The sequence below is a fragment of the Asparagus officinalis genome, chromosome 7 (genome assembly GCF_001876935.1).
Source record: "Asparagus officinalis chromosome 7, Aspof.V1, whole genome shotgun sequence".
Classification (NCBI taxonomy): domain Eukaryota; kingdom Viridiplantae; phylum Streptophyta; class Magnoliopsida; order Asparagales; family Asparagaceae; genus Asparagus; species Asparagus officinalis.
The window spans coordinates 89,357,554-89,372,231 of record NC_033800.1 but is presented as its reverse complement, the minus strand read 5'-3'; the positions used below and the strand labels follow the sequence as shown (position 1 = coordinate 89,372,231).

Below are 14,678 nucleotides of genomic sequence, written 5' to 3'. Positions count from 1 at the left end.
TTGTACAATATTAGGTGGCTCCCCTAACTTGACTCGTGTATCACCTTGTGCAGTTGGTCTAAAATCTCTACATCATCTCCACAATTCTCCATGTCTATAATGTTTATATTAAAAAAAATGCTATTATACTCTTTAACTAGAGGGGCTGGAAAATGGATGTGGATGGCTTTTCAGTTACAAAACTGTAAAATCAGTTGACTGATGGTGAAGAAATGTAGATCAAAATCATGCGACTTAGTCACTTTTCACTATAGTGTTGACCTGCTCATCAAATGTTTTTATTTTTCTGTGATTCAAAACTGTTTTTATGCAGCCATTAAATGCACAGGTAAAAGTAAAAGTATAATTAAGTGCAAAGGCAGTCATTCTTATAGTTATGGAAAGAGACGTAAGTGTAGCCAGGCATGCAATGGGAAGACATGTCACGCGTAGAGAAACACATGTTTTTTAGGATTATAACTGTTTTAGGATAGATCAGATGTTTTAGGAATTCTGAATCTTGGTTTCAGCTACTATTTGTTGGAGCAAATTTTTTTCGCTCAGTTTCTAATTGGTTTTTTTGGGACAAATTCTAATTGGGTTTCATTGGGACCAATAAAAAAGAGAGATATTATGACTGCTTCGTCAGGTTGCAGCATGTATAGGGTTTGATGACTTTGAATGGGCTTGAATAAGTACTAAACTTTGGGAATTTACTTATCTTAGAATGTAAAATGACCATTTTCTTTTTATGGAGGTAGATTCCTGCCAAGCATAGAAAAGATATGCATTCAAGATAGTGTTGCTCTTTAGTCAATTGCCAATACATGTTCTGTGGATTTATTGATATATTGACACATGACAGGCTATCATTTATGCTCTCTTATGGTGCAATTGTTTAAACCTGTAGAGTGTCTATCAGTGGATCAACGTTTTGTAAGTTGAGTCTTCCAAAAATAATTATGCCTATCGATTTATCATTCTATTGATCTAATTTGTTGTCCTGTAATCAGGTACGGGATGTTCGTCTTATAATGGATCGAAATTCAAGACGTTCTAAGGGAGTGGGGTATGTTTTTTTTATTTACTCTATTTTTCATGTCATTTACTTTGCCAGATTTTTCTCTCTCCTTTTTTTAACAAGATTATTTTGTGATCTATATGTGTTTTCTCTCCTTTCTGTTTTCCCCATGTTTCCTATTTGTTTGTTGTGTTTCTTTCTTTCTTTTGCGTGCATACTCATACTTTGAGATCTCCACACCTTAGATAACATCTCTTGGTAGTTGGAGAAGAAATTACAGAGTTTGAGCACCTTCCTGGAATCAAAATTTTCTGATTTTTACACAATAGAATATATGTGATTATTTGATTAATGGGACAGATAAATCAATCACTTGATTCCTTTTGTATAAACATGGAGGCCATTAACAGTTTCTGCTGATTATCTCAGTGATGATTAATCACCATGTGATTTGATGATAATACTTTGCATTAGTTAAGGTGTCACTGTCACCATGTATACCTTTTTAAGCGTGAGCATATATGAGTCAAATCTCAGCAACAATTGTGATCCAACCTGTTGATTTAAAGTAAATTATATAGGTCAAATCCCAATCCAACCTAGTTCCATTGGGTTGACTAGATCTATCATCTATGTTACGAGTACGGGTGCCAGGGTGGGATGCGACAAATTTGTGAAAGGTAGGGTAGGGAAACACACCTATATATGAAGGGGTAGCCCAATGCAAGAGGTTCCTGCCATTGTGGGCTATGGGGAGGGTCAAATGTATACAGCCTTACCCCGTATGCGAAGAGGTTGTTTTTAGGATTCGAACCTATGACCCTCAGGTCACAAGGCAAAACCTTACTATTGCACCAATGTTCCCCTCATATATATAAATATGCGCACGCACGCACATGCCCACAGAGAGAGAGAGAGCAACTAAAGTCACTAGCCGATAAAGCAGGCCTTGCAAGCACTAGGGCACTAAAGTCACTGGCCGATAAAGCAGACCTTGCAAGTCATGTGGCCATTTGGCATCCACTCATTTAATGGGTGGTGTGTGTGTGTGTGCGTGTTTATACACACACAAACCCATACATACATACATACATATTGCTTGGTAGTCATGTGGCCAATTAGCATCCACTCCTTTAATGGGTGGGTAAATAACTACAGACCATTTCTAAATGGAAACCTTTAAATGTGTGGATGAGAAGCATCAACATCATTACCGAGCACAAAATTGGTCCACACTTGTTTACCCACCCATTGAATGAGTGGGTGCCAATTGGCCACATGGCGTAGCGAGCATCCCCCTATCCTGCCCTATATATACTAATTATATATATATTATTGGTATATATGATGAACCAATTTTTCAAAATAGCCCAAAGAAAAAAAAAAACAGATTTTATTTTTCACAATCAACCTTTTTTATTTACAAACATGACCGTTTTGGATTTAGCAGCCTACATCATCTCCTAAACAGTCGGGTGCCAACCCGACTATTTAGGAGGGGCTGTTTATTGTTAAACCCTAATTAGAAGCCTTGAAACCCTGAACCGTTTTATGTTCCTAAATACGTCGGTTGGCACCCCGACTATCTTACGGAAGGTGAATAGGCTGCTAATAAAAAAAGGGACGTTTCTGGGCTACAATAAAAAACAACCCGGGGTCGATTGTGGTGATAAACATGTAAAAATTAAAGGGGCCTGTTTTTGAAAAATTGTTCATATATAGATATTAGTACTATTATATTAATATTATCGAATTAATTGGGTATGCATGGTTTCTAAACACCTTGTATTGTTTAAAATATCCCCGATATGGCCCGATATATCCTTTTACAGGGCTTACCATAACTGATATGGTCTCTAAATATCCTTTACTGCTTTTCGGGTATTTTGGGCGATATATCCCCAATATGACCGATATATCAACTAATATGTTGGTCGATATATGGTTTTATATAGCTTGTCGCAAGACAGTTTACCATGTTTGCCAATTTCTGGGCAAGATATCATAATTTTCCTATTATATCAAATAATATTTTGTTCTAAAAATATCAGACCAAATGTTGCAACGTTGATCTGAACTTTTGTTTGTTTTACAAGGTTGACTAGTGATCCTAAACATTATTTTATTTACATTTGTATGCTTTGATTTCCGTAAGTATGTAGAGATTGCATTTTAGTGCATAACATCCGTTATAGCATTTCAATATTTACTACATATCCCTGATATCCACAATCTGATATGAATATTGGCCATCCGATATTTCCTCGATATCCGATATTTAAAATCTTGATGCTTGTTAGTGAGGTTGTCACTTCTCATCCATTCATTCAATGGGCGAGTAAAACAAGTGGGGACTATTTTCAAGTGGACACATTGAAATGTGTGGATAGGAATGAGCTACGTCACTATCAAGCACCAATTTTTTGCTTGGTACCAAGCATATCCATTGCTCTCTCTCTCTCTCTCTCTCTCTCTCTCTCTCTCTCTCTCTCTCTCTCTCTCGCTCGCTACGTACGTATCTAAAATCATTGTTCTGAACTAATGTGTTGAAACAAACCTAGCCTTTGCCTAACAAGTTTGAGGAGTTTGTTAGGTGTATGATATATGTCCAAAAAGTGTATGGTGAGTATTTTTAACTAAAACATGTATTATGTAATTAAGCACACGTTTAAGTAATATGTATGCATATATTTTAGGAGTGTCGGCGTCTGGTACAGATACCGTAAGTTGGGTATGTGTATGGCTTTATGATATAAGTGTCCATGCAAAATAGGTCTAGGTTTTAACCTGAGCCGTAAGCTGCCCCACCTTTTTGATGAAAGGAAAACCCCTTGTTGCAGTGCATATTAATTTTTAACATTATTCTTCGCATTTTTGTGTGCATNTTATTGATAGACACTTTGTTGCCATCTTGCATGCACCCGTGTTATGAGGCTTAAAAACTTGAATATTAACTTCTGATTAGAACTGTACATGGCAGAGTGTAAATATATGAACGTGTATATGGCATTTGAGCACGGCACTTAAGTTACTTAAGCTGTGTTATATACTCACAAGAGCTGTTGCTCGTAGACTTACATTCCTCATCTACTTAGAACTGAATATTTTTATGGAACAAAAAATAATACAGTTAAATTGATAAGAGCATACCTTCAGTAAGTGTAATTCTCTGTCAACTGTCTGGTTACGTTCCTCTTTATACTATTGTTTATGCATGTATCACCAAGTTGCATTACTAAGTAGAATTGGCATGTTATATTTGTGCTTTCTCACTTATTCTTATTGGATCTTCCCCTTGTTTTATTTAACTTCTATCACTATTAGTGTTACAGATTCTATCTTCTCTTTTTGCCTTCTCGGTTTTTTGCACATTGTGGCTGATAGGTTTGACACCCAGACTGAGCATACTTTCATGACTTCAGTTTGGTTCTAGGCACATGTTTGTTTTAGTATACAAGTCACATGCTTTTGTTAACTGCACATATATGTACTTCTGAATGAAACTATCTTCAATGATTTTAAGATTTATAAATATGCCCATTAGTAAGTAGTTTACTTTCGACATTTGTGTGAATGGATATAGATCAATTTGAAGATAGCTATAATGAAAGGAATTTTATGTTGTTGGCAAAGCAGGTGTTATTTGTAAAGTAAACAACGCAAAATTAAAAGTCTGAAGCAAATCTATCTACTGGAAACCATTGCTTTACCAAATTTGCGGATGTAATTTTGAAGTTTATGTGCAGATATATAGAGTTCTATGATGCAATGTCTGTCCCAATGGCAATTGCTCTATCTGGTCAACCTCTTCGTGGCCAAGCTGTAATGGTTAAGCCATCAGAGGCAGAGAAGAATTTGGTGCAATCTACCACTGGAGCGGGAGCAGGTGGAGGTGGTGGACCATATTCTGGTGGAGCCAGAAGATTATATGTTGGCAATCTTCATTTCAACATTACAGAAGATCAACTCCGACAGGTATAATATAATAAATCACTTTTGTTAGTTTAACCCATGTAACTAGTTAGCATTTTTTATCCCATTACTGTATCCCCCCCCCCCCCCCCCCTTGCCTCTCATCAATCCTGCTAAAAAACCAAAGTTAAGCTTATTGCATGGTACATGATAGATATTAGATAGTGTATCATATTGTGTACTTAATTGTGCATAAAAACGATATCTGAACCTTTTAATATTATCATGGGTCATGCTTTTTCTGCTTGTATCATATCGTATACATACAAAATTTATGGTATAATACAATATTAGAAACTATGCTTTCATGACTAAATAACCTGTTGATGTTCATACTTAATAGTGAGTCGTTCTCCCATCGCCAACAGCACCAGTGATAACACTGACAATCCCCATTCTTATGTACCCTTTCTCCCTCCCTTTTTTATAGCCAAAATTCGATATATGTACAATCATTTTTAAGAATTCTAAGCTACCTTTATCCTTTCAAACTCATGTATAATTTGTCAAAATAAAAATGAAAATTCTTGAATATCATGATTTCATTTTTGTAATTGTGGTGAAGTTTATGGAGCTATGCTCAACAGTTGTGTTTGTTTTTTCTCTACAAATAAAGAACACTCAGTCATACCAATTGGTTCATTCTAATCACTGTTATAAATAGCGGTAAATAGCCCCGCAATAGCGGCGCTAATAGCGTTAGCGGTCCCTTCCCGCGACGCTATCGTCCGCTACGCTATCACACAATAGCGATGACATATTGCGGAATATGTCTGTTCGCAAAAACGGCTAATAGTGTGTCATAACGGTAAATAGTGAGCGATTGTATTCGAAATTTGCTTTTTGACTGCTATTTAAAAACGGTTTGAGGCTTATTTTTTAAAATTAAACTCAACTCTTGACCATTGCATTCCACCGTCTCGGTTTGAGGCTTATTTTTTAAAATTAAACTCAACTCTTGACCATTGCATTCCACCGTCTCCTGTGATTTTTCAGTATACTCCCGTCATCTCTCATATCCTCTGGCACCTACCTTGATACTTCCTCTCACCTCCTTCACCGTGAGCTCCACTTAGGGCAGTCCTGTCACCGCTAAGCTTTTCTTCTCGAAGATGACGATTTTTTGACTCCTCCAGTCATCTTTGGTATTACGTGATGGTTACCTGTATATTTCATGTTTATGATCTCTTTAAATCATCCAATATATACTTTTAGATTTTTCTTTAATTTTTTTAGTATTTATACATATCTAAATTAGACCGCTATTTGACTTGCGCTTTTTACCACTATTTTGCCGCAATAGCTCGAAATAGCCTTAGCGATGCCTCACCGCTACGTGACGCTATCCGCTATCGATAACCTTGATTCTAATTCTACCTATATATATGAATTACATTTTGGCACTGCTAGTTATCCTGATCATGATAGCTTAAACTTAAACTTGCTTGCTGCTTCAATTAGCGCTAAATTCTTATTAATGAGTCGTATTATATAGGTCTTTGAGCCGTTTGGTACTGTTGAGCTAGTTCAGCTACCCCTGGACGAAACTGGACATTGCAAAGGTTTTGGTTTTGTTCAAGTAAGTACGTCCGCTAATTATTTTTACTGTCCTCAAAAGTCCAGCTAATAGCAATAATGTGTAAATTTCCAGTTTGCACGCCTTGAAGATGCGAGAAATGCTCAAAATTTAAATGGCCAGTTAGAAATTGCTGGCAGGGTGATAAAGGTAGTTGACTTACCTATATGTTTAGATCTGTTTGATCTATATGTTTAGATCTGTTTGTTTCCTGAACTGGATAATATCAGATGTTTTTCTACTTAACTATTTTTGTGTCCATGTAGGTTTCTGCTGTGACGGATCAAGTTGGCGTGCAGGAAGTCGGTACAAATGCTGCTGATCTTGATGATGACGAGGGTGGCGGAATGGTCGGTTTTCTTCCGTCTATTCACATTCTTTCTTTCCTTCCCCTTTTCTGTTTTCTGTTCTTTTCTTTTACTACTGGTTTTTGCTACAGTAAGTTTTTAAAGGTTGTCTCATGCAGTGCTTTTGACTTGTTGTAACTTTATTTTCATAAATGCCTATGAAAATGGTGGGTGTGGTTTGCAGCTACAAGGACTGCCAGTTTTCTTTACTTTGGATTTAGGGTTAATCATTCTGCATATTTATAAATCAAAGAGGGATGGTTAAGCAAAGAAATTCCTCTGACAGTTATCCAGCTACATAATATACCAAATGGAAAAGAAATGTCTATAAGCTGGCTGCAGGACCATTCATGCTCTATGGGTCAAGATGCTTGGAAGTTAAGAGACAGAGAACAAGTATAGCTGAAATGACAGTGTTTGGATGGTAGTGGCAATATGTGAAAAGGGGCTATTTTTTAACATGTCTAAGGAGGTTATTAAACCTCAGTTTTAGGGGTCAACTATTTTACCGTCTAGAAGGGTTATTTTAACCCTCTTTTATTTTTCTGTTTGGCAGACTTAGGTTAATAAATTTTCTTGAGGTTGGCTGGTTATGGAGGGGTTAAATCTCTTTTAACTCTTGACTTAACACGTCGCCAAGCGACACCTAAGTGAATAAAGCTAAGTTAGCATGGGATCTTCTGTGTTTCAAACTTTCAATGTGTGATTTGATAATGTGTGTAAAGTGAATTAAGAATTGTTAGTATTTATTACCGTAGTAAACAACATATGAGCTTGGTGCTATTTGAGGGTTTTTATCACAATTTGAAGTATTTGCCAATATGACAGTTCTTGATCGTAGCTAATTGGATTTGAGTTTGGTCAATGATGACTAGTAGGGTCCATCCTTGGCTAACAACTACATGAGTATCTTGAGATTTGAGGTATCCAAAGTTGACAATGTTATTACCTTGGCTTGAATTAAAAAAGGTTCAATGAACTGAAGGACTGTGATTAAACAAGTTTACTCCATGTAGATACTCCCAGTCAGAAATTAACAAGGCTTCAAAAACTTCTGATATCGATACCATTGTGAACCATGGTTGCGACCAGCCTCTGGACTTCAGGCTTTGGTGTTAATCCTTCAATAATATATCGAAAAGTGTTCCTTTCTTTGATCAGTTTGTCTTCAAGTTCACATGCTATGTTGACATGAAGACTATATGCTGCTAGAAAATGCTAGTTCCACTTTATTTTATTGCAAACTATCTTGTGTAATGTTGTTCTGTATGTGAATGAAATTTCCTTGACTGCAGACATTAGGATTTTTGGTTCAGTACTTGGCAGTCCAACGTATTTCTGTTAAAAATTCGTAAATGATGTCCTTGTAGAAGCATGCCATGGGCTTGCAAGATATTTTCTACTTCGTATTTTTCGTGATATGGAGTTTGCACATTATTGTGTTCATCTATTCCATGGGCCCATGTGCGCATAAGTTCATATATGTACACTGTACTGTACTGTGCACAAACTGTATTGCTAAAGATTTTATACCACGAAGTGTAGCTTCGACTGTTGCCAGGTCTATATGTGTGTACTTTGTATTGGATTACTGTTTGTTTTTTCAGCCAGCTTGTGCTTATCTTTATATATATTTTTCATTTGCAGTCGCTAAATGCCCATTCTAGAGCTCTCCTTATGCAAAAATTGGACCGCAGTGGCTCTGCTACAAGGTTTGATCCTTTTCAGCTGATGCAGTTTGTTTTCAATTGTGCATAATTCTATTATATTTCCTTTCACCTAATTTCTACTTGCAGAGTCATGGTTTCATTAAAGTCTTCATATTGCACTAAAAAATTGACTTTTTCTCTTGTATCTACAGTGTAGCTGGTGTGCTTGTCAATCCAGCTGTTACCACCCCTGCCCTTGCTGTACCAACAGCTTCAGTTCTTGGTGCTCCTCCTGTGGTATCTCCCCTTATACAACCAACTATACCCGCCCTTGCAGGTCTTCAAGCTTCAGCTATGCCAATTGCTTCTATCACCACAACTGTTGACACCATTGGGTTTCCTAGTGAATGCTTACTGTTGAAGAATATGTTTGACCCTGCTGTTGAGGTAGCTTTCAACTTGTATACTCAATTCTTGTATAATTTGCTAAATATTTGTATTGTTTATGCTAATATATTAGTTATGATGCAAGACTGAACCGGATTTTGATCTTGATATTAAAGAAGACGTTCAAGAGGAATGTCAAAAATTTGGAAAAGTGAAGCATATCTTTGTGGACAAGTGAGAAATTCTATTCATACTTATTTCTTTGTTTAATGTTTTATCTATATACTCAGTTTCAAATCTGGTTTGAACCTTATATGGTCTCCTTTAGTTGACAGCAAACACAAATAATTCCTATGATACTTAATTGTTAATTATCAATACAACATTTTATTCAATAATAGCATTTCCAATGCAGTAGTAAAATAAAAAGCTATCAGTAAATAAATTAGTTTGTGGGTATTGTGTGTAGCTAAATGTGGTTGTAGGTGTTGTCATCAACAGTATAACATTCAACTGATCATCAGCATTTGTAGTTGTTTAGCACAGTGTAAAAAACACTAGCTTGCTTTTCAGTAGAGTGGTTATGTGAGATCAATTCTCAAGAGGTCCTGGTTCAAATACGTCACTTTGAGCACCTTATGAGTATGTTCTTCATCCTAGCTTTGCAAGCAGGCAGTATTTAGGCCTTCCCCTGTGTGGCTAAAAGGTCTATGTTGGAGGGGGTGACGGGTTGGGGGTAACCCATGAGTTCAGGTTATTGCTAGCAAAGATCATGTGCAACTTAAACTAATAAGAAATCGACAGTTAAAAAGTAGAATACACTTCACATAAATATTAAATAAGACATTACTATTTTTTGCAAGCATCCATGACATGTTATGAACCGAATTGGAGAATAGGATAGCGGACGAATTCGGGAGAAGGCAATATTGTTGTATGATTGTACCCATGACATGTTATATCCGTGAATAATCATATAATAACAACATAAAATTTCAAATTATCCATGAAATGGTATAACTAACACCTAATAATGATGATAAGTGGAATAAGGGAAGAAAGAACAGTTTCTGGAGGAGGATGGTGTTTTGTTGGGCTTTTCAAATCTTCAAAATGCTCTTGTCCTTTGTTTGACTCCTGTTCATATGCACTCGCTGCATCATTAGACATCTGTGCCTATTTTTCATAATAAATAATATTATACCTGATGAAAATTAGCATAGTTCGTTCTGACCACATAATATAATCGTTCATGCATATACATACACTTCTGCCTGTGTAATAGACTTATGGTTATAGATATTTATACCTCATGGAAATTTTGCAGAATTTGTTCAACTGTATCATAGTAGTGGTTCATGTATGGGCGATATATTTCTTAAATATCACATGCTGATGTCTTTGTGCCAAAAATGGGATAAATATTCTGTTATGTTCTTTATTAATTTTTTCGTTAATGTTTTAATTAATAATAGGCACTGTTCTTGAGATATTACTGTTCCTATGTATGGTTTCTCACCTCTTGTTCCTCTTTTTTTTCTGGGATATATAGGTATAGTGCTGGCCACGTATATCTGCGTTTTGAGAGTACAAATTCAGCTATGGAAGCACAGCGTGCGCTCCATGGGAGGTGGTTTGCTGGAAAGATGATTACAGCAACATTCATGGTAAATTCTCCACTTCCTCTTTTTATTTCTCTGCTATCAATCGTGTGACCTAATGCTACTATTATATTTATTATGTGCAGCTGCCGCAGAGCTATGAAGCGAAGTTCTCAACATAATAGAAGGCTGCTTATTGGTCTCGTGAATTAGTGCTGAAAATTTAAGTCATTGGATCGTTCCTAATTATTTGTGGAAGGATCTGGTGGATCTTGTTTGGATGATTTTCCCATGTATGTACCCCCCTATTTTAGGTGCTGAAAATGACTTGGGAGTAGCAATTCGTCTCCTGTAACGTTGTGTAGTTATTATAGAGCCATTTGTTTTAGTTTATATTGCCAGTATTTTTGAATGGAAATGAGAAGATCGTTATCAATGCTAGTAGATGTAAAATTTTCTTTTCTTGACGGTTACTTGTTACCTGAGATAGTAAAATTGGGGATTGGACTCGTCCCTCGAGGTACTGAGGGGACATGCGGAAGAACTATTGTACCTCTAGGTTTGGAAGATTATGTTGTTTGATTTGAGTTCAGGACAATGTTAAGCGCGCTCAGAATTGGTCTGAAAATAAGAGGGTGCTTGGCAAGAACCTAGTCCAGTTGTGAAAGATTTTTTGTTTAGCAAACAAGAAAGTCAGATTTGACCCTGTTTTTATTGGTTAAAATATGCTCTCCAGACTAGTTTTTTTGGACTAGAGAGGGCTAGACCAAAAGATAGTCCAAAAGAAAACTAGTTTAGCATAAAAGTGAGCGAGGTTTTGTCCTAGTTTAATTTTGTATAGTTTGTCAAGCACACCCTAAAATTAAATAACAGCTTCCCACAAATGAAGCAATAATCTCATCAAGTAGCTCCTAAAGATTTAGCTATTTTTAAAACCAAAATAAAGTGCTTATTGTTAACAAATTTAGATATCTATTATTGAGATTGAAAAAATAAAATAAAATAAAAATTGAAGACAAGATTGTCCATTGACTCCACATGTATTGCTAAATCTCCCAAGTACAGATGGACGTAATTACTTGATGAAGAGTTATTACACTACCCATATTTCTGCCTTGCTCTGTCTCCGTAATTTTTTTCCTTTTGATTTAACTTCAGCAGATGGACAGAATTACTTGATGAAGAGTTATTAAAATACCCATATTTCTACCTTGCTCTGTCTCCGTATTTTTTCCTTTTGATTTAACTTCAGCAGTGTTACCCTTAACATGACTACATGAAGATGATTTAAATTTACGGTAATAAGTGACTTAAGCCTAATAAATGATTTTTCGTTTTCATGAATAATTATGTATTTAATTTTTTCTTTTGTAAGTTAAATTTTTCATTCACATTTGCTGTGAATAATACATCAATTAGCCAAGCATACTTGGGTTTGCACTTTTTAATTTATATATGCAACTTATGTATGATTGAACTTGCAGCTATATATCTAGGAGGCCTGAAATTTCAATCTTCTTCCTTTTTTATGAACAAAACTAGTACAATTTTCACTCTTGACATTAGGTCCCACCATTCTCATAACTTGTTCCAAACTTTTCCCTCGTATAATTAAAATTTCTATTAGGTGCCCAATTCCTCTAAGCTGCTAAATTTAAGATACATAGACCTAGTAGCAATTTCGGTTCTAAAAAGAATGACAATTTCCACAAATTTACAGTAATTTCAAAATGCCAAAAGTTAAGGGACTAACACAAAAGAAGATATTAAAAATTCAAAACTCCAGCGAGCGACTCCTAAGGGGGTGTTTGTTTGCATGCAAGTGAAAGATGAAAGTGAGAAAGTTACTTTCATTTAACAATTAAGGTGTTTGTTTTCATGTAAGTGGTTATGAAAGTGAGATGTAAGAAAGTTGCCACATAAGATTTAATGCAATTTTGACTTCCCTTAAAAAAATGGTGAAGTCATATGAAAGTGACAAAAAGGTAAGTAATTTAATTAAATGATTTTAATTATATTTTCTAATTAATCTTATTTTGCCACGTCATCTTCACATTGCACTTTCGATAATAATTTAATTTTTCAAACAAACACTGTATTTCACTTGCGTGCTGACATGGATGTAAAAGTTATTTGTAAAAAAAAGTAACTTACATATTTTAAATTCACTTTCAGATTGCCAAACACCCCCTAAAGCACACCCCGCAACTACTACCACTTCAAAAATCGTGCCACCCCGTCCAGACAAAAACCGCCATCGCCACGTGGACTCCTGGCGATCATTAAGACCAGGGGCAGTTACCACTTACCAGGGGCATTTCCGTAAATCGGCAGGGGAGACCAGTTCGCTTGCTGTAGTGGGGATCGGGTGTATAAAGTGAGGGCAGTTGCGCAAGCGAGGACTCGCAGAGCAGAGCAGAGGATAACGAGCCGTAGAAGAGGGCAAAGGCAAACCCTAAAAAAAAGGTACTTTATTTTCTTAAAGCTTTTTAAAATTAATTGTTCAGCAATAACCAGTGTTATTATTGTTTTTGTTATTATTGTTTTTGTTCTTAAGGCCTGTTGCTGATCCTGTTGTGTTTTTCTTTTTCTTTATTTGTTTAGAGGTTTAGGGTTCGGGGAGAGTGAAGTGTTACTTATCGCTGTTATTATTATTATTATTATTTTTGAGATGTATTTATATATCGCGTTTAGTTGGTACAATAATTAGTGTTATATTTATTTGTTGTTGTTATTATTGTTGTTTTAATCGGTTTAGAGGAAGCGAACTGTTGCTTATAGTGGTTGTTTTTTGGGGATTTATTGCTTTCAATCTGGCGAGTGTGATTTTTTTTTCTGAGTTGGCTAGGTTTTACTGGTTGATTTGACCGTACAAAAGAAAATCCTAGTCAGCACTGTTCAAGGGAAATCGAGGAATTTAATGTGTTCTTTATTTACTTATTTATCCAAGGCGGTATCTGAATAATCTCTTTTTTTTTGTCATTAAAGTTTATTTTTGTCTTGTATGTTTGGATGAAAGGTTCTATCTATTTTTTTTAGTTGTTCCGCTTTTTTTTTTTTTTTTTTTGGTTTTTTTTAGTTGTTCCGCTTTTTTTTTTTTTTTTTTTGGTTTGGATTTGATGCCCAGAGTATATAGCACGTCAGTTTTTTCCTATTATTCTTTGTTCCTTCTAATAAAATCTCAGATTTTTTATTTTCATTTTTGAGTTCGGTGCTAACTTCTTGATGTAAATACCTCCTCTCTTGGTTTGTTAGAGAAAATGAAAGCTTTCACTTTTTTGTGAATTTGCTGATGTATATGTAAATTTATGTAATTGAAAAAAGTTGTTTTTTTTCTTGGGTGCGAGAAGATGGATCGGTACCAGAGGGTGGAGAAGCCAAGGGAGGAAGCCCCTGTAAATGAGAATGAGATTCGAATCACAGCACTGGGAAGAATGCGTAGCTACATCACATATGCCGCCAGTCTGCTTCAGGTATAGATATATCTCATTGTTTTCGAGATTCTAAGTCAGATTATTTCTCAAAATCCTTTTATTTATAAACCATTTTTATTTGTTAATGTATTTTTCTCTGTTTCACAAGATGTTACATTCCTTGGTGAGGAAATGTTTTTAAACTACAAGTCGTTACATTTTTTGGGTTAGAAATGCATCTTTTGGTATCAGATAATTTGTTTTAAGTTCTGAAACAGAATGTGATCTAGAGAACGTATAGCTCCATTCATGTCCCTTTTTTGCTCCTCCCTGTGGTCTTATTCTTCAACAATATATTTTTTGTAGTTTTTATTTTATTTCAGGGGCTTCTTCTCTGATCATAATAAGGCTTCTCCTGCAAATAAACTCCTCTTTCTCTAGGAATGCAGCCTTGAAGTACTTAATTTCTCTTACTAATAAATTTATTTATCCTTTGAAAATGCAAAGGCTCTAATTTTCTTTCAAGACGTATCTGTAGAACTAACTTTCACCAATCTTACCATCTATTTCTAATCTGAATCATTGGCCACTTCCCCCCCTTAGCAGGACAAGTACTTTACTATAGGAGTCAATATTATGATTGTTTCAGATAGTTATTGTGTTTTCACTATGTTTTAATTCAGTTTGGTGTGCTTTGTTTTGCTCCCCCCCCCCCCCCCCCCCCGGGGGGGGG

At 35.7% G+C, this 14,678-nt stretch overlaps 2 protein-coding genes across 7 annotated transcripts in view; both read left to right on the top strand.

The window, feature by feature from the left end:
* The window catches only part of LOC109848030 (RNA-binding protein 39), a 17,264-nt gene extending 6,269 nt beyond the window's left edge, over positions 1 to 10,995 (top strand). For 3 of the 6 annotated variants that reach the window (XM_020417294.1, XM_020417289.1, XM_020417290.1), the window contains exons 4-13: positions 993 to 1,048; positions 4,747 to 4,975; positions 6,468 to 6,551; positions 6,624 to 6,698; positions 6,815 to 6,898; positions 8,543 to 8,607; positions 8,757 to 8,991; positions 9,077 to 9,165; positions 10,484 to 10,598; positions 10,679 to 10,995. In XM_020417294.1, the coding sequence (XP_020272883.1) occupies positions 1,014 to 1,048; positions 4,747 to 4,975; positions 6,468 to 6,551; positions 6,624 to 6,698; positions 6,815 to 6,898; positions 8,543 to 8,607; positions 8,757 to 8,991; positions 9,077 to 9,165; positions 10,484 to 10,598; positions 10,679 to 10,714 (1,047 nt within the window). In that variant the 5' untranslated portion in view covers positions 993 to 1,013 and the 3' untranslated portion in view covers positions 10,715 to 10,995. Of the gene's footprint in view, positions 1 to 844; positions 920 to 992; positions 1,049 to 4,746; positions 4,976 to 6,467; positions 6,552 to 6,623; positions 6,699 to 6,814; positions 6,899 to 8,542; positions 8,608 to 8,756; positions 8,992 to 9,064; positions 9,166 to 10,483; positions 10,599 to 10,678 lie in introns of those variants that run through there. The other 3 variants (XM_020417291.1, XM_020417292.1, XM_020417293.1) reach the window with 3 other exon arrangements.
* LOC109847485 overlaps positions 12,886 to 14,678 on the top strand; it is a 7,798-nt gene continuing 6,005 nt past the window's right edge. Inside the window, exons 1-2 of the mRNA XM_020416713.1 lie at positions 12,886 to 12,998; positions 13,883 to 14,005. Coding sequence (XP_020272302.1) covers positions 13,883 to 14,005 — 123 coding nt within the window. The 5' untranslated portion in view covers positions 12,886 to 12,998. The remainder of the gene's footprint in view (positions 12,999 to 13,882; positions 14,006 to 14,678) is intronic.